General features: G+C 39.6%; 1 protein-coding gene across 1 annotated transcript; it reads left to right on the top strand.

Annotated features, from left to right (window-relative positions):
- Window positions 1–301: 301 nt before the first annotated feature.
- On the top strand, window positions 302–1933 carry LOC119416694 (UDP-glucuronosyltransferase 2B15-like). The gene has a single exon (XM_037683874.1). The coding sequence runs from the start codon at window positions 404–406 to the stop codon at window positions 1886–1888; it is 1485 nt and encodes a 494-aa protein (XP_037539802.1). The 5' UTR covers window positions 302–403; the 3' UTR covers window positions 1889–1933.
- The last annotated feature ends 215 nt before the right edge of the window (window positions 1934–2148 follow it).

Below are 2148 nucleotides of genomic sequence, written 5' to 3'. Positions count from 1 at the left end.
GGTATTGAATCTGGTCATTGTTGTTCAAGCTTTTAAATCTTGAAGCTGGGTGTTCACACAGACTGTATGTCACAACATTACTGAGCTGCAAAGTTGTCATTTTTTAGTACCATGCATCACAAAACAGTATTTGCTGAATGTTTATTGCTATATTTCTAAATAAGTGCTGAATTTCTTTAATGCTCATTGATATGGACTTGATCATTAGAAATGTTAAATCATGCTCCTCATAATGGCTCATTGTAAACAACAAAAAATGTTTATTACAGTTTTTGTCTCTTTCACAGCAATGAGTTCACATCCAGCTCTGGCATTCCTTCTGCTGTGGTCAGCATCCCTGCTGTACAGTGGTGACAGTGGGAAAGTACTGGTCTTCCCAGTAGATGGGAGTCACTGGCTCAACATGAAAATCCTTCTGGAGGCACTGTATTCTCATGGCCATCAAATTACAGTGCTTCGCACTTCCACCAGTTGGTATGTTTCTGAATTTTCCCCCTATTACACTTCCATCACAATCACCAAGGAAGAGCCCCAACACTTGGAGAACCAAGCTGTCATGACCTCTCTTTTGGAGCGATCTATGAGGATTCGACGCAGCCAAGGCTCACTATGGGCATTTTTTGAGTTTTACAGAAATGGTGCTGACTTTTTCAGAGAAGGGCATAACCGTATGGCAAAGCTAATCATCTGTATCCTTGAAAATAGGACACTCCTTAGTCATCTGAATGAAACTGGTTACGATTTTTTTCTAACAGACCCTGCTTTTCCAGGTGGGGTGATTGTGGCACATTATCTCAAGCTTCCATTGGTTCTCAATGCACGCTGGATTTTAAGTGGGGAAGCACATTTTGCTATTGCTCCTTCTCCATTGTCTTACATCCCTGTTATGTTGTCCCGTTTTTCTGACAAAATGAACTTGTTTCAAAGAATGAAAAATATTATTTATCATGGCGTGTTGCTTACCTTGCACCATCTTGTCTTTAATCCACCATATCAAGCTGTGTGTGATCAGTATTTTGGAAGTAATGCAAGTATCATGTCTCTAATGCAAGCAGCTGATCTTTGGTTAATGCGGGTCGATTTTACATTTGAGCTCCCTCGTCCCACCATGCCTAATGTTATCTACATTGGGGGGTTCCAGGGTAAGCCTTCGAAGCCTCTGCCACCAGATTTAGAAGAATTTGTTCAAAGTTCTGGTGAACATGGTGTTATTGTCATGACTTTGGGGACATTGCTGAGCAACCTTGGTTCTGAAGTATCAGAGACCATTGCTTCAGCGTTTGCAAAACTCCCACAGAAAGTTGTGTGGAGACATATTGGAAGAAGACCAGACACTCTGGGGAACAACACCATGCTGGTTGAATGGCTACCTCAAAATGACCTCATTGGCCACCCTAAAACCAAAGCCTTTGTAACACATGGAGGCACCAATGGCATCTATGAAGCCATCTACCATGCTGTTCCTGTTCTGGGTATCCCACTGATCTTTGACCAGTATGACAACATGATACGCTTAAAAGCCCGAGGTGTAGGTGAGATAATTGAAGTGGCAACAATGAATGTTGAATCTCTGACAAGAGATCTAAAGAATATTTTGGACCCAGAAAAGCCCTACAAGCAAAATATGATCAAACTGTCCCAGCTTCATCATGATAAACCCATAAGACCCGTAGATAATGCTGTGTTTTGGATGGAGTACGTCATGAGGCACAAGGGCACTGCACACCTGCGCACTGAGTCATACAGGCTGCCATGGTACTCCTACTATTGTCTAGATGTGATAGCATTCTTTGTAGCAATTGCTTTGATTATTATCATGTTGATCGTGGTTTTCTGTAGATGTTCAGTGAGATATTTGCTGAAAAGCAAGATGTTCAAGCTTGACTAGATAAGACAATGATTAAAAAAGCATGTCTCTGTAATATTTAGATAAACCACAGCAAAAATTTCTAAAGAGTATGATGCTTAGCTACATTCAGAAATATGTAGTAGTTATAAATGGATAAAAAAAAGAATATCTTTATCATACATTTAACAATAAATAACAATAAGCAATTTCATAAATTTTTTTAAACATAACAGAAAATTTTACAAACCGCAAATGTCTGTGCCTCTTCATTTCATTTTACATTAGTCTTTTTGTGTCAT

Source organism: Nematolebias whitei, chromosome 11, assembly GCF_014905685.2.
Source record: "Nematolebias whitei isolate Nwh7 chromosome 11, NemWhi1, whole genome shotgun sequence".
Lineage (NCBI taxonomy): Eukaryota > Metazoa > Chordata > Actinopteri > Cyprinodontiformes > Rivulidae > Nematolebias > Nematolebias whitei.
This window is presented reverse-complemented; position numbering and strand designations above follow the sequence as displayed.